The sequence below is a fragment of the Pelobates fuscus genome, chromosome 2 (assembly GCF_036172605.1).
Source record: "Pelobates fuscus isolate aPelFus1 chromosome 2, aPelFus1.pri, whole genome shotgun sequence".
Taxonomy (NCBI): Eukaryota; Metazoa; Chordata; class Amphibia; order Anura; family Pelobatidae; genus Pelobates; species Pelobates fuscus.
In genome coordinates, this window is record NC_086318.1 from 106,352,078 (window position 1) to 106,376,915 (window position 24,838).

The following is a 24,838-nucleotide window of genomic DNA, read 5'->3' on the forward strand; positions in this document are numbered from 1 at the left end:
GTTACATTGAGCCCTGTCACTATAGAGGGAGGTAAAATAATTAGTTAAAATGCTGTCACTAGAGAGGCAGGGGAGTTACATTGAGCGCTGTCACTATGGAGGGAGGTAAAATAATTAGTTAAAATGCTGTCACTAGAGAGGCAGGGGAGTTACATTGAGCGCTGTCACTATGGAGGGAGGTAAAATAATTAGTTAAAATGCTGTCACTAGAGAGGCAGGGGAGTTACATTGAGCACTGTCACTATAGAGGGAGGTAAAATAATTAGTTAAAATGCTGTCACTAGAGAGGCAGGGGAGTTACATTGAGCGCTGTCACTATGGAGGGAGGTAAAATAATTAGTTAAAACGCTGTCACTAGAGAGGCAGGGGAGTTACATTGAGCGCTGTCGCTATGGAGGGAGGTAAAATAATTAGTTAAAATGCTGTCACTAGAGAGGCAGGGGAGTTACATTGAGCGCTGTCACTATGGAGGGAGGTAAAATAATTAGTTAAAACGCTGTCACTAGAGAGGCAGGGGAGTTACATTGAGCACTGTCACTATAGAGGGAGGTAAAATAATTAGTTAAAATGCTGTCACTAGAGAGGCAGGGGAGTTACATTGAGCGCTGTCACTATGGAGGGAGGTAAAATAATTAGTTAAAACGCTGTCACTAGAGAGGCAGGGGAGTTACATTGAGCACTGTCACTATAGAGGGAGGTAAAATAATTAGTTAAAACGCTGTCACTAGAGAGGCAGGGGAGTTACATTGAGCGCTGTCACTATGGAGGAAGGTAAAATAATTAGTTAAAACGCTGTCACTAGAGAGGCAGGGGAGTTACATTGAGCACTGTCACTATGGAGGGAGGTAAAATAATTAGTTAAAATGCTGTCACTAGACAGGGAGGGAAGTTACATTAAGCGCTGTCACTATGGAGGGAGGTAAAATAATTAGTTAAAATGCTGTCACTAGAGAGGCAGGGGAGTTACATTGAGCACTGTCACTATGGAGGGAGGTAAAATAATTAGTTAAAATGCTATCACTAGAGAGGGAAGGAAGTTACATTGAGCACTGTCACTATGGAGGGAGGTAAAATAATTAGTTAAAACGCTGTCACTAGAGAGGCAGGGGAGTTACATTGAGCACTGTCAATATAGAGGGAGGTAAAATAATTAGTTAAAACGCTGTCACTAGAGAGGCAGGGGAGTTACATTGAGCGCTGTCACTACAGAGGGAGGTAAAATAATTAGTTAAAACGCTGTCACTATAGAGGCAGGGGAGTTACATTGAGCGCTGTCACTATAGAGGGAGGTAAAATAATTAGTTCAAACGCTGTCACTAGAGAGGCAGGGGAGTTACCTTGAGCGTTGTCACTATGGAGGGAGTTAAAATAATTAGTAAAAACGCTGTCACTAGAGAGGCAGGGGAGTTACATTGAGCGCTGTCACTATGGAGGGAGGTAAAATAATTAGTTAAAACGCTGTCACTAGAGAGGCAGGGGAGTTACATTGAGCACTGTCACTATAGAGGGAGGTAAAATAATTAGTTAAAACGCTGTCACTAGAGAGGCAGGGGAGTTACATTGAGCGCTGTCACTATGGAGGGAGGTAAAATAATTAGTTAAAACGCTGTCACTAGAGAGGCAGGGGAGTTACATTGAGCGCTGTCACTATAGAGGGAGGTAAAATAATTAGTTAAAACGCTGTCACTAGAGAGGCAGGGGAGTTACATTGAGCACTGTCACTATGGAGGGAGGTAAAATAATTAGTTAAAATGCTGTCACTAGACAGGGAGGGAAGTTACATTAAGCGCTGTCACTATGGAGGGAGGTAAAATAATTAGTTAAAATGCTGTCACTAGAGAGGCAGGGGAGTTACATTGAGCACTGTCACTATGGAGGGAGGTAAAATAATTAGTTAAAATGCTATCACTAGAGAGGGAAGGAAGTTACATTGAGCACTGTCACTATGGAGGGAGGTAAAATAATTAGTTAAAACGCTGTCACTAGAGAGGCAGGGGAGTTACATTGAGCGCTGTCACGACAGAGGGAGGTAAAATAATTAGTTAAAACGCTGTCACTAGAGAGGCAGGGGAGTTACATTGAGCGCTGTCACTATGGAGGGAGGTAAAATAATTAGTTAAAACGCTGTCACTAGAGAGGCAGGGGAGTTACATTGAGCGCTGTCACTATAGAGGGAGGTAAAATAATTAGTTAAAACGCTGTCACTAGAGAGGCAGGGGAGTTACATTGAGCACTGTCACTATGGAGGGAGGTAAAATAATTAGTTAAAATGCTGTCACTAGACAGAGAGGGAAGTTACATTAAGCGCTGTCACTATGGAGGGAGGTAAAATAATTAGTTAAAATGCTGTCACTAGAGAGGCAGGGGAGTTACATTGAGCACTGTCACTATGGAGGGAGGTAAAATAATTAGTTAAAATGCTATCACTAGAGAGGGAAGGAAGTTACATTGAGCACTGTCACTATGGAGGGAGGTAAAATAATTAGTTAAAACGCTGTCACTAGAGAGGCAGGGGAGTTACATTGAGCGCTGTCACTACAGAGGGAGGTAAAATAATTAGTTAAAACGCTGTCACTAGAGAGGCAGGGGAGTTACATTGAGCGCTGTCACTATGGAGGGAGGTAAAATAATTAGTTAAAACGCTGTCACTAGAGAGGCAGGGGAGTTACATTGAGCGCTGTCACTATAGAGGGAGGTAAAATAATTAGTTAAAACGCTGTCACTAGAGAGGCAGGGGAGTTACATTGAGCACTGTCACTATGGAGGGAGGTAAAATAATTAGTTAAAACGCTGTCACTAGAGAGGCAGGGGAGTTACATTGAGCGCTGTCACTATGGAGGGAGGTAAAATAATTAGTTAAAACGCTGTCACTAGAGAGGCAGGGGAGTTACATTGAGCGCTGTCACTATAGAGGGAGGTAAAATAATTAGTTAAAACGCTGTCACTAGAGAGGCAGGGGAGTTACATTGAGCACTGTCACTATGGAGGGAGGTAAAATAATTAGTTAAAATGCTGTCACTAGAGAGGCAGGGGAGTTACATTGAGCGCTGTCACTATGGAGGCAGGTAAATAAGTTACATTTGGTGCTAAAAACAATGTCAGAGGGGTGCTCGTAGAAGTAAAAAGTTAAACACAAATATAAATAATGTGATTCCTTCAATTATACAAGCTGTTGTACTTTTAAAATTAATACTTTCATAAACATAGAGCATATATAGCACCTAGATAGTTGCCACTATACACATCTTAAGCCGGCTGACTAAATCAAAACCTGTTACAACAGACATAATTGTTGCACAGAATTAAGATTAGGTGTGCCGGGCTACCTACGTCATGAGTGCCAGTGGTGCAATTAGCCCCCAGCGCAAAATTGGAGATATCAAATGCTGCGTGTACAGATTGCTTCCACAACGACCACCTTTTAAAAATAGTTATTGTGGTTGAAATACCCCTTTAAACTTTAATTGTCTAATTTTTTTAAATTGCCTTTTTTTTTGTTTTACTCAGCCACTAAGGTTTTCCTGATTGAAGTCACTACTAGCAATGAAACTAAATAATTTGTGCTTGTATTCTCTTGATATACAACACTGTAGATATTCACATTACATACATCATGTCATTTTTTTTTAAATTAATATGGCTGTGTGTGCTCTAAAGATTGGTATCAGACTAATTCATTAATCTTCAACATAAAATAAAAAAATATACAACAAGAAAAACATTGGATATTTAGAGTAGTGACATTCAAACAGTCAGTGCAGTGACGATCACACTAGTGTTTCTCGGTTTACATATGTTAATAGATATTCTGTTTGTTGTAACTGCAAAGACCCAATTATAGGTTGTATTCATAACTATGTTAAATAAATAGCAGTTCTACATCTGCACGAAAACTGCTATTCAATTAAAAGAGATATGATCATCTCCTATAATACAATCCATGTAGTATTAATTTTATTTATATTTTTAGTGGAAGTAGTCGGACAAGCTAATTAATATTACTATTTTGTATTGACACAAGTGAGCTTACAGAAGTTTAAGGGGAGCATCTAACAATACAAGGCAAGTTACTGAGTGTTTTTAAACACTTGTCTAAGCATCTTTCATATCATGTTGAGTTAAGGTTTTCTTTAGGTCTCTGAATCATCAGTAATGACATAATTTCCCCAGTTGAGCACTTTGATTTCTATGAAAACATGCAAGTGTTAAACATCCTTTGTTAATCCTTTATGTAGTTTATTATTGAAAGTGCATCATGCTAACGCGAGTTCTCTACATTTAAATCAGCTGAAAATCTATATCTGGGAGGAATAGCTTTTTCTCAAATGTCCAGCTCTATAGTAAATACAACTAATAAAGAAAGTATTACCTTTAAAATTATGTGATCCATCTGTGAGCCATTGTAGGTTACAGTCACACGTCCATGGGTTTTCATTAATATAGAGTCCTTCCAATTCATTCATGTACAAGAACATGTCTTTAGGTAGTGAAGATAACTGGTTGCTGGATAGATAAACATGTTTTATGGATGATGTTTTAAAGATCTGTATGTACCTCAAAGTAACAAAAGTGTCTGTATGAAGTTGTCTCAGCAGGTTTCCTTCCAGGTGGACCAGTTTAAGAGATGTGAGTCCATAGAATGATCCGGGGTCTAAGAATTCCAATTTGTTATGATCCATGTGTAATCTCACCAGATTTTTAAGACCATGAAAAGTGTTCTTATGGAGGGATTTTACTTTATTGTAGCTCATCTTTAATATCTGGGTGGAACAGAAAACCAGGACACCATGTAGTAACACAACATACAATTATTATATTCAAATATTTATACTTCATCCTTGATGACTAAAGAACTTATGAAGACTGTATGACCCTGTTACTAAGAATTTATAAGACATTCCTAGCAATATTTATCAGTCTAAAGCAAGTGCTTTCTAAATCTCAGTTTAACATTCTACACAAATAATTTACAAATTGTAATTGGGGTTCTGATCATCATCTTTACGGTATAAACCTCCATATATTGACAAAATAAGCCTTTACAATTCTTAGTTAACTAACAGAACAGACAATTCCTTAACCCAATGCTTATGTCAGAACTGACCTCTTAGACGTCATGTGATGCTGGTTCGTGACCACCCCTACCCATTATGCAAATTTAGATACTTGTCATATAAATAGTTTTATGAAACCATTTTCCTGTTCATATTTGTTTTGCCCATGGTTTCGAATTTTATTGTATTAATTACATTAACAAAGTTTTTTTTTTGTCACTACATATTCAACTGAAATGTAATCCTATTTAAAGCTTAACTATCTCATGCCTGACTGCCTACTACTTTATCTGGCAATTATAGTATTAAGGATTCCTTGCTGGAAGCAAGTTATTTATCTGTTTAAATCACTCTTACCTGTAAAGAGGATAAATCGTTAAAGGTGCTTTCATGAATTGTTTGGATCTCATTACTATGCAGCATCAGCAATTCCAGCTTCTCCAGACCAGAGAAGTCCCTTTCTTCCAGCCTACTCACACTGTTGTAACTGTGCACAAGAAGACAAATCAATAGAAGAGAGTAAACATGCACATATGCTCCGTTTTACTTAAAGGAAAGAACATAAGTGAGAGAAGGGGGTTTACCTATGTATGTTCAGAAAACACTGCTTTTATGGTATTTAATTTGTTCCTTGCTGGTATGGGGACTTCTGTAAACTACTATGGTTAGATATTTTTGAACGAGTACATGAACTCTTCCTATGCATGACTTGCGATATCCTGGAATGCTTTTACCAGAATAACTGGAACGTTATGTTATATTACAATTGAATATCCAAGAGAATTCTAGATCTCTGATATAAATCTTCATAAAATACTCATATGTGACTATCTTTTCATAATGTTTCTCAGCAATCCTCTATACACATTTTTACGCTCATTTTGTAAGCAGAGGTGTGTGACGGGAAACATTTGTTTTTCTTTTTCTATATAAATTAGTTCAATAAAGAAGACCATTCCCGTGCATGCTAACAATGTTGGCGCAGTTTGCTATTTATTGCATTTGCTTTTTATTATACAAATTAATTGATGCATATGTTGACTATGTTATAAAACTTATATTTTCATAATGCCGTCATCATCTCCCTAATTAATACACTTGTGATAATTACACATTGTTAATAAATTAATACACACTGTATTAATCATTATCATTCCACTGATACCCAAATTATTTTATGTTTTGAAATTAATACCTATCATGATACACACAACTTTAACTAAAAAGAAAGTCCAAAAAGAAAGATCTACTTAAGAGTTTGCTCTTTCCATCACCTGTCAATCAATTGTCATGACAGTCCTCTCTGTCAAATGCAGCTGACTGATGGGGAGAGCAGGAGAAGCCTCCTGCAACCACTTATTCTGTTTCTGTAACATTTATATTCCTCTACAACAGGGGTAGGCAACCTTTGGCACTCCAGTTGTTGTGTACTATATCTCCCACAGCTATAATCCTGGCACAGAATCAGGGAGGGTGCAGTCCACAACATTTTGAGTTCTGATGGTCACCTACTCCTGCTCCCAGGAGTATGTAACAAGCTAAAGTGTTTTAGGGCTCTAAGTTAATAGAAACCTTGAAGCTCTGTAGTGCATTTCACGGGGAATCATATTCTGCGTCTTTGTACTAGTGCAACGTACACATACAGAGCTACAGTGCTTCTCCTTTTGGTTTCAAAAAGAGACCATCTTTTTTTGCTTTAAAAAAAAGATGCAGATAATGGTAACAATTACATACTTATTTACAGATAATGGTAAAAACTGACCATTTTATTTTGCGGTTATATTTTATGTTATGCTTATTAATAATTTGATTATTATATTTTATGTTGATGTTTATGTTTAATATTGTAAAAAAAAAAAAAGGCTTTCACTAAATAATAAAAAATATTTAAAAACACATTTTTTCTAGTGTATATTCAAGTGTATATGCTCAACTATTCTAATTTTAAATGCACATTTAATAGAATAAAAAAAAAGGGCGAGAAATATATTAAGCTCTGCATCCTGTTACATATGGAAGCCGTTAATTATTTTCAGGTTTCTTTCTTGTTTAGTAGAATGATTCATTGTTTGCGTATTTAATCACGTTTTTAATGTTCATTCACCTGGGGCCTATTGATATTAATATATTTAATGTGTGTTTGGACAGGGGGTCCTTTCAGTAACAGCAATATTCTTAGTCATTTTCTCTCAGTGACTTGTAAAATAAATAAACTGAGTGTGTGTTTGCTTACCATGGTTCACTGACACTAGTCAAGCAAGGTGCCAGAAATGGAAAACACAAAGTGCTAAATTTACTGTTTTAAAAATAATAACACTTAAAATTTAGAAAATATCTAGTTCCTGATAAGGAACCTGGTACATTCTAAAATGTGTTCTATAAGTATGATGTATTATTATAAGTCTAAGGGAGCAGAATAAGACGGGTTTAGTAAAATGCCCCATTGTGGAGAAAGTTATTTTTATTAATAAGAATAAATGTGATTATGAATCCTATTTTCCCCATGAGACATAACAATGTTGAAACTATAACTACTATGCATACATTGCCATTCACAAAATTCTGACTCCATAAAAGTAAATTATATATTGACAGGGCTTTCATTTTGAAACTACGTTCTTTTTAAAAAGACTAAAGGATACTGTAGAGTTACACAAGAAGTTAATAAATTGTGTTAAAGCTAAAGTTAAATTTGACTTTATTATGTATAATGTGTATGTATGTACTTTTTAGTGTTTGTATGTACCTTGTCATGTACGTTTAAATCTGTCCAAATCATAAAAAATAGAAATAAAGTAAAGTAAATAAGCCTATCCATACAACTTAGCTCTACTCCATGTGCTTTTGTGTAATGTTATTCATATTTTATTTCCCAGTTATTATAGGGCATGGTTAAAATTCACATGGACTGACCTGACCTTTAAGAAACATTCCAAGCACCATAATCACAACAGCACTGCAGTGGTTATGGTGTCAGGGATGCGCTGCCACCTCACCTAAATTTAAGTAGTCAAATCATTTTCTAGCTGCTCCATGCCCCTTCCCTTTTGGTCTGAGAGCTGGTAGCTATCTGCCTGAGCTAAGCTTGGCAGTGCAAGACTTAACTCATTGGCTGAAAATGATCAGATGATGCACTCAGCCAATGAGCTGACCCTCCACAACTGGGCTCAGCTCAAGCACCTGGAAAACATAATTTACTGTTTTGACATAAATATATTTTTTCTCTTGTGGAAAAATGCAGAACATGCAGGAAAAATACATGATTCATAGGCATCTAAGATAATGAAAGCCATTTTGAGTGAATACATGACTGGCCTTCACCTGATCTCTTTCCATTCATAAGTTCCCTTATCCTGAGTATGTAACTTTTATAAAGTTCTGTACATCTAGTTCAGCACTAGTGATGTCACGAACATAAAATTTTCGGTTCGCGAGCGGCGAACGCGAACTTCCGCAAATGTTCGCGAACAGGCGAACCGCGCGAACCGCCATAGACTTCAATGGGCAGGCAAATTTTAAAACCCACAGGGACTCTTTCTGGCCACAATAGTGATTGAAAAGTTGTTTTAAGGGGACTAACACCTGGACTGTGGCATGCCGGAGGGGGATCCATGGTAAAACTCCCATGGAAAATTACATAGTTGATGCAGAGTCTGGTTTTAATCCATAAAGGGCATAAATCACCTAACATTCCTAAATTGTTTGGAATAACCTGCTTTAAAACATCAGGTATGATGTTGTATCGATCAGGTAGTGTAAGTGTTACGCCCGCTTCACAGTGACAGACCAAACTCCCCGTTTAACGCACCGCAAACAACCGCAAACAGTCCATTTGCACAACCGCAAACTCCCCATTTGCACAAGGTTGGATACCAAGCTAGCCATGTCCCGTTCCTTGTCCTCACTGATGTCATTGAAGGTCTCTTCCTCCACCCAGCCACGTACAACACCAAGGATCCCCGAAAGGTGACAACAAGCCCCCTGGGACGCCTGCTGTGTTTGGTCTTCCACCTCCTCAAAGCCACCTTCCTCCTCTGACTCCTCTTCTTCAGACTCCTCTCTCTGCGTTATTATAAGGTGTGTTAAGTAGTACTATTCCTATCAGTTTAATCCCTGTTACGTCCCCTATCAGGGGACGTGTATATAGGGCATCGATTTTAGGAAGCGGGAGATGGAAAAAGATGCTTGGTCGGTCCTCCTACTTCAAATTTGGGGCACTGCGCGTGCAATCTAATGTGCCACCAGAAAGGAGTGGTGTGTTAAGAAGTACTATTCTTATCAGTTTAATCCCTGTTACGTCCCCTATCAGGGGACGTGTATATAAGGCATCGATTTTAGAAAGCGGGAGATGGAAAAAGATGCTTGGTCGGTCCTCCTACTTCAAATTTGGGGCACTGCGCGTGCAATCTAATGTGCCACCAGATAGGAGTGGTGTGTTAAGTAGTCCCCCTCATCAGGCCTTTTTTAGTCGAATGTATCGCCCACTGTCAGTCCCTTCGGGATCCATCCCTCATTCATCTTAATAAAGGTGAGGTAATCTAGACTTTTTTGACCTAGGCGACTTCTCTTCTCAGCGACAATACCTCCTGCTGCACTGAAGGTCCTTTCTGACAGTACACTTGAAGCGGGGCAGGCCAGAAGTTCTATCGCAAATTGGGATAGCTTAGGCCACAGGTCAAGCCTGCACACCCAGTCACTCCTCAGAGTGTCGATATCTGCAGTTAAGGCGAGGTAGTCTGCTACCTGTCGGTCGAGTCGTTCTCTGAGGGTGGACCCAAAAGGGCTGTGGCGATGCGTAGGAATTAAAAAGCTCCACATGTCCTCCATCAACAATACGTCTGTAAAGCGTCCTGTCCTTGCCGTCGTGGTCTTGGGAGGAGGAGGATTACTTTCATCTCTTCCCCTGTTAGATTCCCGTTGTGCTGTGACATCACCCTTATACGCTGTGTAAAGCATACTTTTTAATTGATTTTGGAACTGCTGCATCCTTTCCGACTTGCCGTAATTAGGTAACATTTCAGGCACTTTCTGCTTATACCGGGAGTCTAGTAGCGTGGACACCCAGTACAGGTCGTTCTCCTTCAGCCTTTTTATACGAGGGTCCCTCAACAGGCACGACAGCATGAAAGACCCCATTTGCACAAGGTTGGATGCCGAGCTACTTATGTCCTGTTCCTCGTCCTCAGTGATGTCTCTGAAGGTATGTTCTTCTCCCCAGCCACGTACAACACCACGGGTACCAGATAGGTGACAACGAGCACCCTGGGATGCCTGTTGTGGTTGGTCTTCCTCCTCCTCCTCAAAGCCACATTCCTCCTCTGACTCCTCTTCCTCACAATCCTCTTCCAGCGTTGCCGCAGGTTCAGCAAGCGATGCTGATAAGGCTGTTTCTGGTGGTGATGGTGACCACAACTCTTCCTCTTCACACTCATCTACGGCCTGATCCAGCACTCTTCGCAGGGCACGCTCCAGGAAGAAAACAAATGGTTTGATGTCGCTGATGGTGCCTTCGGTGCGACTGACTAGGTTTGTCACCTCCTCAAAATGAGCCTACAGGCATTGCGCATGAGCGTCCAGTAACGTGGCAAAAAAATACTCGTTAACGTCTTTTTCTTGTTGGAGCAGGCGGTTCGAACATTAAGTGTGTTGAATTCCAATGTGTCGGGCTGTTGCAAATCAAGCGCCTCACTGGCATGTTGTTTCGCCGCTGGATATCGGAAAAGTGCGCCATGGCCGTGTAGGAACGCCTGAAATGGCCACACACCTTCCTGGCCTGCTTAAGGACGTCCTGTAAGCCTGGGTACTTATGCACAAAGCGTTGTACAATCAGATTACACACATGTGCCATGCACGGCACATGTGTCAACTTGCCCAAATGCAATGCCGCCAACAAATTTCTTCCTTTGTCACAAACCACTTTGCCGATCTCCAGTTGGTGCGGAGTCAGCCACTGATCCACCTGTGCGTTCAGGGCGGACAGGAGTGCTGGTCTGGTGTGACTCTCTGCTTTCAGGCAAGTCAACCCCAAGACGACGTGACACTGCCATATCCGGGATGTGGAAACGTACCTGGGGAGCTGGGGGGGGGGGGGGGGGGTGCCGTTGATGTGGAGCAAGACGCAGCAGCAGAAGAGGACTCAGCCAAGGAGGTTATGGAAGAGGATGGAGTAGGAGGAGTAGAGGAGGTGGCAGCAGGCCTGCCTGCAAGTCGTGGCGGTGTCACCAACTCCTCTGCAGAGCCACGCATTCCATGCTTGGCAGCCATCAGCAGGTTTACCCAATGCGCAGTGTAGGTGATATACCTGCCCTGACCATGATTTGCAGACCAGGTATCAGTGGTCAGATGGACCCTTGCCCCAACATTGTGTGCCAGACATGCCATTACTTCCTTTTGCACAATCGAGTACAGGTTGGGGATTGCCTTTTGTACAAAGAAATTTCGACCGGGTACCTTCCACTGCGGTGTCCCAATAACTACAAATTTTTTGAACACCTCAGACTCCACCAGCTTGTATGGTAAAAGCTGGCGGGCTAAGAGTTCAGTCAAGCCAGCTGTCAGACGCCGGGCAAGGGGGTGAGTTTGTGACATTGGCTTCTTACGCTCAAACATGTCCTTGACAGACACCTGACTGTGGGCAGATGAGCAGGAACTGCTCAAGGCGAGAGACGAAGGAGCAGATGGTTGAGAGGGGGCAAGGAGGACAGCAGTGGTTAACGTGGCTGAAGATGCTGGACCAGGAGGAGGATGGCGGCTTTGAGTTTGTGTGCTGCTTGTACTCATGTGTTGATCCCATAGGCGTTTGTGATGTGCGATCATGTGCCTTCGCAAAGCAGTTGTACCTAGGTAGGTGTTGGACTTCCCACGACTCAGTTTCTTTTGGCACAGGTTGCAAATGGCATCGCTGTTGTCAGAGGCAGACACACAAAAAAATGCCACACTGCTGAGCTCTGCAATGACGTCATTCTGGTGGTGGCAACAATGCGTTGATTGGCGTGCTGTCTGGCTGACCCCGGGTGCCGATGCATGCTGTCTGACTGTGCCACTAGCTCCTTGCGACGACCTCCCCCTGCTTCCAACTCGTCTCCTCCTCCTTCTCTCTGTCTCCCCATCTGAACTTTCCCCCTGCATATTATTATTATGTTATTATTTATATAGCGCCATCAAGTTCCGCAGTGCTTTACAGTAGGTGGACAAACAGACATGTAGTTGTATCCAGACAAGTTGGACACACAGTAACGGAGGGGTTGAGGGCCCTGCTCAATGAGCTTACATGCTAGAGAGAGTGGGGTAAAATGACACAAAAGGTAAGGATAGTATTAGATTAATGACAGTTGCAAGAGAGGAATCAGTCGGGAGCTATTAACAGTTTAATTGATACGCTTTTATGAAGAAGTGGGTTTTTAATGATTTTTTGAAGGAGTGGAGACTGGGTTAGCATCTAACGGAGGAGGGAAGCGAGTTCCACATGAACAGCCCTGGAGAAGTTTCGAAGGCGACCATCAGAGGTGGGAGTACGGACAGAAGATAGACGTAAGTCTTCAGCAGATCGAAAGGGCCTAGACGGGACATACTTGTGTATTAGGAAGGATAGATAGGTGGGAGCAGCATTATGTATAGATTTGAAATATAATATGTATAATAATTATAATTAGCACTTGAGCTGTAGATGGCGCTGTGCAATTCAGAGTACTTCTTATATATGATATGAACTTGTTGGTACTCACAGGAAGGAAGTTCTTTGTTTTTTTTACTTGCTCTTTGTTTCTCTTCCTTTTACCTTTCACCCTGCTGGCTGCTGTTTGAAGTAACTGATATGTTATAACTGTTTGCTGTTTATCCACACAACCAACAAATTATACCCTGGAAGACCGTTGCAATCCACGTAATTTAAGCAATGGCCCAGTTGTATTCTGCAGAATGTCCCAGTAAATAACGTCACTGCTTAACCTGAAAATGTTAATCCCTTTCCGAACCTGCTAGGGCCATTATGGCATAGATCCCCATAGAGGCTAATCACATGTGTACACCATCATATACTAACACATGCAGTTTGCAGATCATTGTATAAAATGAGTACCCAGTGGTCTAACTATGTGGGAGGTACTTTACATCACAAACTCACTCTCCTCTATAATATTCCAACATGTACGGAAAGTTATTCCTAGAGCAGGCTGTTCTGTCCAGTATACAAACATTCTTTGTTTCCAGTCTATATTTATTCCCACTGCTACCAGTTGTTGGAATTATTAAAGAAAGAAATATAGAATTAAGTAAATCAAAACATGAAGGATATATGAATTGTAAAATTAGTCAATGCAGATAGTTTAAATTGAAACATCAAGTATTTTTTTTTTATTTTAATCTAACATACCCAAAATTAATGCGTACGACGTGTGCTTGGATCGGTTTGGGGATCACGGTGAGATATCTAAAAGTGCAGTGAACTTCTGCCGGTACATAGCAGGCACACAGTTTGGGACAGGCTGTAGTCCTGTTGGGAAGAACCATAAGCCATAGACCTATGACTAGTCCAAGAAAATACAGATGACATCTCCATGCTGGTTTCATCCTTAATGATATTTTAAAGCACCATCACCCTGAAGAATCTACAAGGCAAAAATTACAAAGTTATTGTTACTATCTGCTCTGTAAAAGACACAATCTTTATACACAAGTTATTATGTCACTAGATTTTCCAAGAACATAATAAATGTTAAAAATATAATACATATATGTAATCAGAATTGGTTATGGTGCCTGGAGTTCCCTGGTGCTGTTTCTCCATCAAGCGTTAACCCCTTAAGGACACATGACATGTGTGACATGTCATGATTCCCTTTTATTCCAGAAGCTTGGTCCTTAAGGGGTTAGACATTGTCAGGCAATTTAACACTGAATGATGGTCCTATCCACTCAACTTCCAGCCCCAGCTTAGGAACATTGTAATCTCTCAATGGATGGTTGTGATAGGCTTGGAGAGTTCAGCTTACACTGTCAGCCAAGCACAGCTGTCCATTGCAGCTCAAGTTAATACTTCCTCATTAGTGTGAGCAACACAAAGGGGTCTAGCTACTGGGGACTCTTGTTTACCATCAAACCATTAAAAAATGTTTTGACACTGAGTGGAAGGATGGTGTCAGGGAACTACCGACACTATAATTACTTTAATGAGAGGAAACCGTTACAGTTCCTTCAGTATCCCTATTAGCATTTTACTGCAGGGGCACAAAATCCACAGGATGTTTAATGACATAAAAGAAGAACCTGTAGGTCTGAAACGCAAAAGGGATTTGGTGTGACCTTTGTTACATTTCATTTGTGCCAATTAATATCTCTTGTGGATTTTGAGTGTTTGCAGTGGCAATATTTCAATTTTATTTAGTTTTTGTTTCATTACTGGATTTTGAGTTCATATGCCTGGTGACCTGTCTTCTACTTGGGTAAGTGGGAACTTTGTGTTCCCTTTACCTTTATGGTTTTATATTTATGCTTAATGACTTATGCCAGTGGAGTTTTGCTGCCCCGGTTCCAAGAATTTACAAATTGAGTATAGCCAAAACCCATGAGCTTGGATCCTCATTATTTCAATAATGAGTAATGGAACTAAAGTCTACTTCCACAGTTATTCTAGTGCAAACATAACATTATGAGGCCTATCAGTGATGGTAATCCTACATTTGCATAACTTGTGATACCATCACCTGGGAAAATCTGGTGAGAATTCCACGCACCATTAGCTGATGATAATTTGCAGGCTTAACAAAAGCTTTTGAACCTCCATGTTACCCAAAGTGCCTTGGTGACGTTGTTCATCAGGTTACATAACATTTTTTGCTGGAGGCAGTGTAATCCTGACATAAAAAGTAAATATTCCACTCGTAGCAACTAGAACATGTTTCATCCATTAACAACATTCATAAATTGTCTGTGAGTAATTCTATGCCAGAGAACACGTCAATTCCCTCGTTGCCAAATAATCATTTCCAAAGAAAGCGAACTGTTTGGAGTAGATGGATTGTGTTGGCAAGTCAAAATTCTCAGAAAATGCTGATATCATATAATGAATTTTCCTTTCTCCTCCTCTGCAGAACATGATTCCAGTAGCATTTTATTTCTGTGGTTTAATAGAAATATGAAGAGATTGAGTGTATGGATGTCTTCTGTTGGGAATGACCAGAATGGAATGATGGCAGAAAGCCATGGCTTAGCAGTGTTATGTGTGGTAAGGCCAGTCAAGAGATGTTATTTTAATGTACAGCCAAATGTTACAGTATGTGGTGGAAATGCATGTCAGCACAGGTTTAAATGTTGATACTTTCATTAAAGGGAACATCATTGGAAAACAATGAAGATTTATGAGTCCTCTGTTTCAATTGCCAAATACGACTGCTATTCACAACGATGCTCTTGGTATTGGCCTTAATCACACTTTAAACAAATGCCATTTTGGCAAACTGGATAGATTCACTTAGGGTCAGCCTAATATTGCATGTTACGGACAAAGTGAGTTGGTGACCTGAAGCAAACATTGTGCTTTATTGTCACTTTATTTTATGACACTATTAATTGATTAGGAAGCCTTTACTAAAAATAGATCATCAGAATGACACACACAGAAAGACACATACAACCCACGTGTAAATCTAATGTCTCTTCATATTAATTATTTTTAATGTAATAAATGGCCATTATTGTGTTACTGTCCTTTTATGATTTCCAACCGCAAATATTACTCCATAACAAGTGGAATTAGTCCGAAACAGTTATGTTTATTGTCATTTAATTGTACTAAGCACAGAAAACAAATATTTTTAAGACCGAGAATACATAGGCTAATCCAAGTTACCTTGATATCTATATCTGACATCTAGCTCATATTTGATAATGTTTCTAAAGTGTATTACAGACCAGGCTCGTGAGTAATTTATACGAAGTATTCAAGCGAGAGAATTAATACGATTCACACAATTATCTGAACGCAAATAGCGTTTGATCATCGATTACTGTTGAATATAATGGTTACACAAATGTAAAAACACTCATGCCAATTTAAAAAAAAAACAAACAAAAAAAAAAAAACCACAACACATAAGTAATTATCTAACACTGATGCTATATAGAAAAGGTAGATCTGAATAATATACTGTGCTTTGAAAACCGTTTAGTGAAATTCAGGTCAAGTTAACAAATATAATAAACTTGACTGATTTGGGATTTTTTTTGTTAAACTATCTAATGTATTCTAAATGCAGCTCACTGTTTAGTGAATAAATCCCAGCATGCATACATAAACTAATATTAGCTGCTGCTTCTTGTAGTACTGTGGGTAGCCTTCACAATACTTCCTTAATCAACATGTTGCACATAGGATTGCACAGCTTCTGAGTTAAACTACAAAGGGCAGTAATGCACTAATCACTATATCCTTAGTCACAAAATGTGCATTTTGTAGATTATTCCAATATACAGAATGATGCAGGATGTTGTAAATTGTATATACGCTTTTAGATACATATTAAATAAATAAATAAAATAAAAGCATTAGTGATCACTGAAATTAACTGTACCTGGTACTTGAATGTAGGAGATTCTCCTTTTTAAATGGCAGGCTCCAGTGCTCCAGTACAGAGCTTACGGTCCTTACATATGAACCATGGAACTAAAGGTTAAGACAATCCAGACTGATCAGTCAATGAGTACTGTTTGTTTAGATGGATGGAGAAATCTTTCACTTGCACGGTGCCCAAATACATCAATTTATAACTCCCTTAAAGTCCTTATAACTGTGCAATGTTTAAGTCACTCGTGTGCAGTTAAATTTATCCAGAATTAGTTATAATAGCCTTTGGTTAACGCATAACATCTGGCTTCTTAAATCAGTGTATCCTCAGTGTTTGGCTGTAATCAATATGCATTTTCAGTCTTTGCAGCGTTTCTTCTTTAGCTTGGAGGAGTTTTTCGCCTTATAGGTCTCTCCCCATCTGTTCTAAGTAATCGTAGAAGTTGCTTTTTTATCTCTTCATATATTTTTGGAATTCCTTTCTTGAATCATCTGTCTGTGTCTCCTCTCTGCCCCCTGCAGTCTTTTCTGAAGACGAAATACGACTACTGAGTAACATGAATGGGGCTGCAGTGAAAGCACTATACATCTTTCTTCAACTGTTTGGAAGAGGAACAGAGTAGCACAGTTATAGCGTAGCATAGCTCTTTATATCACCCACATGCTATTGGCTTCATGTCATTTTGGTAGCACTGTATACACACAATTAGTCATGTCAGAGATGTGTAAAACAAAAAAAAATGGAATTTATTGAATTTATTTTTTATTCTTAACGCAGAGGAATTCTATCTTATATTTATTGGTAACGTACTTTAATATTAACCCTTTACTGTCATAGAAAGGTACAGTAATAATGATTGATCCCTATATATTTGTGAGGTCAATTCTCCTTTAGCCTTGAAGTATAAGTCAGGACATTTAGTTCTCTCTTCCAAACTGCCTAAATCAGGTTTAATTGGCAGAACAGTTCAATGTGAAACTTACTTATAAAGAAGTACCTCAGGTCAAAATTTTAAAAGTGACTGGTCTACTTTCCGAACTGTCCATTTATTAATTTTCATATGTAATCAATAATAAGGCTGCAATCTTACATCCAGCAGTGAAAAAAAAACTAGATTTTGTAAGCCTCTGGTACATCTGTTTTAAATAGCATGACTATCAATTATTCACATCACAGCCAGTTTCCCAAGGTATGAGATTATCTACTTACAGACAAGTGAAGATGAAATAGGAATAATTTGATGCATCCTCATGGTGGTCTGCAACTCTACATCATGCCGTAAATCAGTTCGATGCTGACTAAGGCTTGTGAATAGGAGGATACTAAGTCAATGGTCTCTCTGCTGAAATGATCAGCTGTCTCCCCCCTTACCCAAACCACCTGTGCACCTAGTAAATATATCACTGAGGAAATTCCCTACGAAAGTGTTGACTTTACGCAAGTAACGTACGCATGTGTCGTTTCCATTGAGAATAGCTTATGTGCTTAAATCATTATTGTAAAAGAGAAAGTATGTTTATTTAAAATTATTTTTTATTTTCTTTTGAAATGCCGATATGTAGGGAGGTAGTTGCAGTTGATAGAACACATAATAGTAAGTTAACATATAGTATGTTTATTGTCCTTCAGATGATCATATTTGGAAATAAATAAACAGCATACCATATAAACAGATAAACCAAATACCATAATAAATAATTATTAACACTGACTCCATTTACCATTGGATGGAAAGGCCATCGCTTTATTGAGGGTATTTAGAGGCATTACCAAACACTTTAAATTAATTCCATAACCATTTCACAAAGATTAAAATGTAACAATCTGCCCTTGAACCAGCCAGATTGCTTAAACCTTAAGCCTCAATCCACGTCGTATTTGAGGCGAATTTAACCCCAATTCCCCAGCCTACAACACTAAAACGAAAAATAAAAAAGGGTTGGGTGGGCTGGAATCTCAAAACCTCTCCCTCTTGATCTGTAAGTCCCTCAGGCGTGAAGCACTCGCAATTCAAACTTTTATATATATATATATATATATATATATATATATATTACTTACCAGGGCATGCTGCTTTCTTTAATCTTAACCAATCAGGGCCTAACATTTTCCAGCCAAAAAACGAACAGCCAATGAAAATACCTTAATTAAAACCGCAGTAAACTGGATTCAGCTGGCTAACCTTCCAAGCTAAACTAACCCTTGACCTTTAGCTGACCCTAACCTATCACCCTATGCTCCCTGCAGGACATCCCTCTCGCTGGCGACAAGCCAGCGCTTCTCCATCTTCTGTGCTTGCATTTCCTCGAGCATGGTTTTGCTGATTAGTGACTGGTCATGCATTCACCAAGGAAATGCAAATTTTAAAGGACCACTATAGTGCCAAGAAAACAGACTCGTTTTCCTGGCACTATAGTGCCCTGAGGGTGCCCTCACCCTCAGGGTCCCACTCCCGCCGGGCTGAATGGAGAGAAAGGGGGTTAAACACTCACCTTTCTCCAGCGCCGGGCTCCCTTGGCGCTGGGGACTCTCCTCCTCCTTTGGCAGTCATCGGCTGAATGCGCATGCGCGGCATGAGCCGCGCACGCATTCAGCCGCGCGCGCATTCAGCCAGTCCATAGCAAAGCATTCTTAATGCTTTGCTATGGACGCTGGCATCTTCTCACTGTGAAAATCACAGTGAGAAGTGCGGAAGCACCTCAAGCAGCTGTCAATGAGATAGCCACTAGAGGCTGGATTAAGCCATTATAGCAGTTTCTCTGAAACTGCTATGTTTACAGCAGGCAGGGTTAATCCTAGATGGACTTGGCACCCAGACCACTTCATTGAGCTGAAGTGGTCTGGGTGCCTATAGTAGTCCTTAAAGAACAGGAGACAAACTGGAATACTAAATATTCTGATTTGCAATTCTTTGGTAATTTCCCAAAGATGTTTTTATTAAATGGTAACATCTATTGGAATCCAGTATTAAATAGATTGCTTCTATAGCATCAGATTGTAGGGTACAATATAAAAATATAAACTGTAATAAAATGGGAATGTTATGACACTTGTCCCATTCATGAAATGGATTTATTTATTGATTGATTCATAACATATTTTACAAAATCCATCTGGTGTTTCTGGGACATGTGTATTTAATTAGTAATTATAATTTTATCTCATCTGCTGGTATCTAGGGAACCCATTTTCTTAATTTCAGGAGGTTCATGGTAAAATAGGACATTGAGAAGCCAAATGCAATTCAACAAATCGAATATAATGCGTCTGGAAAAAATGATAGACATTCAACATGGTTATGAATGGTTTAATGCTTGGTTACTGAGAATATCCTTATAGGACATTGTTGTGTTTTTGTAAATGATTTGCACATAAATGGGGTAGGGCGTTAGTAGGAACAAATTAGAACTTGACAACAACTCCCTGATAACTATATGTCCTTAAATTGCTTACTGAGGAACGTTTATTTTTTGTTGTGCTCATGTTGACCTTTTTCACCTTTTTCTATTCCTTGAGAATCCTAACATCCTTTCCATGATGGTCAAAGGTCACCTCATGAGAAGTTTTAAGTCTTTCGACTGACAACTGTAACCTATATAGAGCACATGCTAGACTAAAAAACCATGTACAAAGTGCAGAACTGCGTTCTTCCACCAGCTAGCACTGGTATGATCAATGTGATCCAATGTCCTATTTCTTAGTAAAATAACGGAAGTTCATCATATTGTGCATTTTCTTTTAACATCTCTGCTTAAAAGAGACATCTGGTGATTTCAAATGACTTTGTGCTATTCACACATCTCTTCTTAAAGGGGAGGTGTAAACACCAAAATAACTTAATTTTAATGAAGTCATTTGGGGGCGTAGTTGCTGCCCTAGCAGTGTTGTAAGTGGAGACACTGCCATTTCTGAGACACAGCACTGTTTACATTTTGCAGTTTCCATCCATCTAGTAGCTTTCACTAAAAACTTCTGTTTTCTGATAGAATTAGATTTAATTAATGAATCTCTTTGATGTACGGCATTAACATAAAGGATGCTGATGATGAAGACTCGGCGTGCACCCAGCAGACTAAAACTATTGCTGTGAATGCATAGTATGTCTACAATGTTTCCATATGTGAATCATCCGATTGGACAAAAGTAATCTCGATTAATGATCTTACACTAGGAAGATCAGAATATTGTGAGGAGACTGTCTAGGCAATGGAGTGAAGTTAATTGTTTTTTTAATTAAAAACTGGGTACCCGTTAATAAAAGAAAATTAGGAACACGTAGTAAAATATATATTTTTTACAGGGTTTCTTCAATATCATTAATCCCTTCACTTAGTAAGCAGATTTTAAGTTAAACAAATATATTTGCATAACATTTATTTGAAGCAAGAGATCCATAGCTAGTTTATAATAGATGTATGCATCTAGTTTCTATCACATTATGTTTTGTCTGATTTTTGGGTGATCAGCGCTTCTTCCAAATTCATTAACTCTGAAACGCCACATGGAGATATCATGAAACAAACTGGGAAAATGGGGAAAAAAAGCTGTTTCATGGTAAGCGGACACTAAATGCTGATTTTATTTACAGATCAAGTTAGAAGACACCAATAAAGGGTAAAAAGCAGAAGTAGTAAAATAAACTCTTTTTACATATTATATATTTAGTAAATAGATAATATATCCCTTTTCCTTTTCACTTGAACTGTGAACCAAATGGCAAGAAAATGTTATGTATACATTTTGCAGTCCTGATTGGCCCATTTGTATTCCCTTTTGGCTTGCCTGAATTGTTTTTTCCAAAACAAATGCACAATCAAAATGTGTCTGGACTGAAACGCCCCATGGAGGAATCCTGAATTGACCATAACAACATTTGTTTTCGGGTGAATCGATTTGGCTGAACTTAATTTTTTCACCAATTATTTTTTACAATTCTGTGTTTAAATTGCGTTAAATACAAATGGAAACATTTAAATTATATAACTTTGCACAATTTTTATCTTTCAGTTATTTATTCTGCCGTTATAAAAATAATTGGGAAATGAATGATCTTAAACAGTATTCAGTTTGAGACAGAGTTAGGGATTGCACACACTTAATATTATGGATCACCACTTGGTGCCACATGGATAAGTGTGGCAAAACTTTAATTTAAATGTAAATAGTGAGAGATCCAGGCACACAAGATTCCATCTAGTGCAGACTTTATTGGAAATGAAAGACTTGAGACAGTATAGAGTGACCTTTATATTGCAATATTTCACAAAGGCTCTGAAATGTTAGTATAGAAGCAAAAACACAATATATCTCACATATTTTAAGTGTGATAAAAATAGATAAGTGAAAATGGCCAAATACCTTACTCATAGCTTTTTTGTAAGGATCCTAAAGGCATTACTGTCCATACAGCTTACTGAAAATGGCTAAAGTATGTGAAAATAATGTCTGCAGTTAACCAAAATGCCAATGTACAATCATTATATCTATATATTTAAAAAAAATGACAAATGCATTTATCAAACTTTATTAATCTCTGGAATGCTAATATCATGCTAACAGTGAAATGGTAGAGTCCATTCACTCCTTCCCCTCTTCGACTGTAGGAATGATATGACCCATTGGAACTTAAGTTTATTCTTTCGAAGCTGGGAATGAGCGAACACTTTCAAGCATTTAAACAGTAATAAGTGGCTTCCAAGCAGAGAAATTAATTGCTCTACAGACTGATTATCATCCCTAGCGCATACATGAGTATAAATGAGTCTTTATGGGATTTATATTTCATTCTGCAACATTCAGGGAAGTAAAAATATTCATACTCGATTCTGGAACTGAAGTGGTAATACCTTAAGTAGATTATCATAAATTAATATATAACAGTTAATATGTAATTTGATATATCAATATATAACTTAATATGTCCATATTAGTGTAGTTTGTATCCATGGTACTATACAAGATGTCACTAAAGTTGCAATTTCAATGTCATCCATTATTACACCCAATAAACAAAACCAAAAAAAAAAACCCGAAACTCTTAACCCTTTAACTGTGCCTCCTATTTCCACAAAGTGTCTTTCCGATTGGCCTCAACTTCAGTCTATGAACACCGTTCCAATGAGAGACTAGTGGGAGCTGAGATGCTGACATCATTCCACTTCATAGCCACTCACTGTCTGTGCTTATATTATCCATATTGCATTTCAAAGTAGTGCTAAGGGTAAAGGTGCCAGATAATAATAGTATATTTAATGGCTGTGGGGCAGAGTCATGCTATGCTGATCTCTCATTGACTGATATTTTTTATAAAATGCACTTAAGTTATCTTGGTGCCTTGAATGTCCCTTTACCAACACGCATGGAAACAAACCTATTGTCAGCCAGCCCTGAAAAATCCTGTGAAATTCTCTTTTAATGGTATAGATGTAATGCTAATGGTATTCTAAATAAGTTATACATTATCAGTCTGACATGCTATATATCATTTCACACAAATGACATTTACATTGATATAAAGACTTGTCAGCCTTTTGATGTGGTTTTGAAAAGCTTTTTATGATCACACATATGGGTTTCCCTTCTTACATACCAATCTATTTTAATCATGGAAAAGAGAACTGTTTGTGCTCCTATAATTAACATATGCAACTGTAAACCTTCACTAAACACCTCATATGTTGCTGAGTCTGTCTGCATTCTAAATTTTAAATTAGTCGCCATTATAAAAAAATATAATAAATCATGAAAATGCGTTAAGAGAAATGTGACAATAAATATTATGATAGACGAATCACTGTTATGATTGGTATGATTTCCTCAATTGGTCTGTAAAGTGTTTTAATTAAAATATATTATGTTTTGGTAAATGGATCAACTCCGACTCGAGATCTGGAAATGTAAATCTTTAGAAGCGTATAAATAAGCAATTTGAAAAAAATTTATTGGAATTTACAAATTTTGCAGACAATAAAATATATTAACATAAGGGAGTAATAACATGTTATTCTGATGATGTTATATTTGAATATGCAGTCTCTGCATTATTAGAAAAAAACTAATGTATTGCTTCGCCCGTTATTAGACGATCGAAGAATAAACTTGAAAACTACTAAAACATAGTTTATAATCTCATTTTAATAAATACCATCATAGTGAACCTAAAGAGTCATTATTTAAAAGATCACAGATTTTTTTTACACATTCAAGTTTTAATTTAAATTTAGTTGCAGTGAATTGAAAATCAAATTGTAAAATTTAGAGCAAAATGACTGATTTGGTAAGACATTATCCAGACCAATTATGTCACAGTTATGCTATTTTAGCCAAAATTTTGTAGTTAGATTTTATAGTTCACTGCAGTCTGGGGCATTTCCCAGTGGGAAAAAAAACCAAGGGACATACATTTATTTACCCCTCCCACACATATTGGCTTAAAGTAATACCATGACCACTACACCATGTTCCATGAGGAAGAGTCAAACATCATCCAATAACATCCAGAGAGTCAGACAGGTCCTGATGTCCAAGCTCAAAGCCAAAAACAAGATCTATGCCATCAATACATTCACCTTACCAGTACATCAAGTACCCAGCTAGGATAATAACCTGACCAAGAGATCATAGCTTTGATATCAAAACCCAGAAATTATCCATGATGAGTGGATCATTCCACCCAAAATCCAGTACACTCAACCTGCGCACCAGCTAGAAGGAAGGGGGTCAGGCCCTAATAAAGGGCAAGGATACAGTCTTGATGGACTTTTTCTTTAATTGCACTGGATATGTAAAAATTATTATAAGCAACAGCATGAAAATAAATTATTATTTTCCAATTCTTTACATTTCATTCACACTTAATTTTGTGTTAGGTATACACATAAGATATTAAACGAAAGCCCTTTTTGTCCTAATAAAAATTATATAATATGTATGTGGGGCACTTAACCCCTTAAGGACCAAACTTTTGGAATAAAAGGGAATCATGACATGTCACACATGTCATGTGTCCTTAAGGGGTTAAAGAGAAATGCTTAAATTATAGTTGAACAAACACATAATGGGTTTTGTTTGGTCCAGAACCTGTACAATTGCCTCTGTCCTTAAAGGGAATAAAGAAATAATATTTTCCATATAACGTACACTCATTTGTTTTTGTTTTTTTAACAATGTGCCCAGTAGGGTACAAAAATACAAATCCACTTACGGTTCAGTTTTCCATGAAAA

At 38.3% G+C, this 24,838-nt stretch overlaps 1 protein-coding gene across 1 annotated transcript in view; it reads right to left on the bottom strand.

The window, feature by feature from the left end:
• IGSF10 (immunoglobulin superfamily member 10) overlaps nucleotides 1-17,022 on the bottom strand; it is a 38,588-nt gene extending 21,566 nt beyond the window's left edge. The window contains exons 1-4 of the mRNA XM_063442524.1: nucleotides 16,622-17,022; nucleotides 13,426-13,660; nucleotides 5,412-5,541; nucleotides 4,370-4,760 (exon numbers count right to left, since the gene is read on the bottom strand). Of these exons, the coding sequence (XP_063298594.1) occupies nucleotides 4,370-4,760; nucleotides 5,412-5,541; nucleotides 13,426-13,622 (718 nt within the window). The 5' untranslated portion in view covers nucleotides 13,623-13,660; nucleotides 16,622-17,022. The remainder of the gene's footprint in view (nucleotides 1-4,369; nucleotides 4,761-5,411; nucleotides 5,542-13,425; nucleotides 13,661-16,621) is intronic.
• Between the last annotated feature and the right edge of the window lie 7,816 nt (nucleotides 17,023-24,838).